Here is a 1,321-nt window from a genome sequence, read left to right as displayed (position 1 = left end):
CTCTGACTTTTCCTCTGACTTTTCTCTGACTTTTCCTCTGACTTTTCCTCTGACTTTCCTCTGACTTTTCTCTGACTTTTCCTCTGACTTTTCCTCTGACTTTTCCTCTGACTTTTCTCTGACTTTTCCTCTGACTTTTCCTCTGACTTTCCTCTGACTTTTCTCTGACTTTGCATGTGCTCGTATTGAAGCCAGAGGAATAACATGACGTGTGGACCCCCTACCTGCGTCTCTCGGGGAATACATGGAGGGCGTATCCAGGTGGGTTTCCCCCCCCCCATGGCTGGGAGTCCCTCAGTTGGTTTGTTCCAGCAATGACGATGTGATTGGGTTTCTATGGTATGAGGGGGGCCCCCGGGGGCCAATGTGTGAGATCTGTTGTCATTTCAGTGCTGTGAAGTTCTCTGCCAAGCTGATGGGGAAGGCCATGGCCCGCAGGGTGAAAGCCACCATCTTGTACGCCACGGAGACCGGCCGATCCGAGACCTACGCTCAGAAACTCTGCAACATCTTCGCCCACGCCTTCGACCCCAGGGTAAGAGGACGGGGATGACGGGGGCAGCCGGGGTATTGGGGAACGGGGGAGCCCGTCTGATGGTTCAGCTGGGAAGTTTCCCACTTCCTCTCTGAGATGGGAAGGAGGCGCGAGGCCACGCCCCCGCGGAGCTCATCCCCTAACACGTGGCGGCTCTCGAGGATTGGGGTCCATCTAAGGTGGGCTGGATCCCTCCCTCACCTGGCCGAGGACGGGGCAATTCAGGGTCCCTCTGGGGTATGACTGCTGAGAAGGGGAGGGGGGCGAGGTGCTAACTCCATGTGGCCCCCTCCTGCCCACCCAATCAGTCACATGATTGCCAGGAGCGGGTTCCCGTGGTACAAACACTTACCAGGTCTCTGCTTACCCACCCCCGCCTCCTCGGTGTAACCTCTGTGTCTGTGACCGGTTCCGAGAAGAGATCGCTATGGGGGGCCCCGTCAGGCATAGGACACCTTCATGATAATAGGGCCCCCACGTGGCTCCTCGTACCGGGTGGGTGGAGTTAATGGTGACCTGTATACAGCACATGCCTTCCACCCAGTGATAGGAAACATGTACAGAGAGAAATGTGCTGAGCCCGCAGGAGGAGCACAGCATCTGATCACCGCCGGCCAATGGTGAGCTGAGTTAGGGATCACATGACCCCCGTGGAGCCCAGAGCCTCCCGTCTGTATCTGTGGGCTTAAAACCAGCCGGGCCCCTGAGGACAGAAGGAGAAGTCTGGGGGGCCTGGTTGGGTTTCTGCTCTTTGCACTTCATTCTGCAGATATGAGAGATGAAGTT

General features: G+C 56.8%; 1 protein-coding gene across 1 annotated transcript in view; it reads left to right on the top strand.

The window, feature by feature from the left end:
• Positions 1-1,321, top strand: part of LOC108803428 (nitric oxide synthase, endothelial-like) — a gene marked incomplete at its 5' end in the record, with an annotated part of 27,530 nt that overhangs the window by 12,177 nt on the left and 14,032 nt on the right. The window contains 1 exon segment of the mRNA XM_018575271.1: positions 391-535. Within this exon segment, the coding sequence (XP_018430773.1) occupies positions 391-535 (145 nt within the window).

The sequence above is a fragment of the Nanorana parkeri genome, unplaced genomic scaffold (genome assembly GCF_000935625.1).
Source record: "Nanorana parkeri isolate BGI_ZX_2015 unplaced genomic scaffold, ASM93562v1 scaffold3717, whole genome shotgun sequence".
Taxonomy (NCBI): domain Eukaryota; kingdom Metazoa; phylum Chordata; class Amphibia; order Anura; family Dicroglossidae; genus Nanorana; species Nanorana parkeri.
The sequence above is the reverse complement of the archived record's forward strand: the minus strand, read 5'-3'. Positions and strand labels throughout refer to the sequence as shown.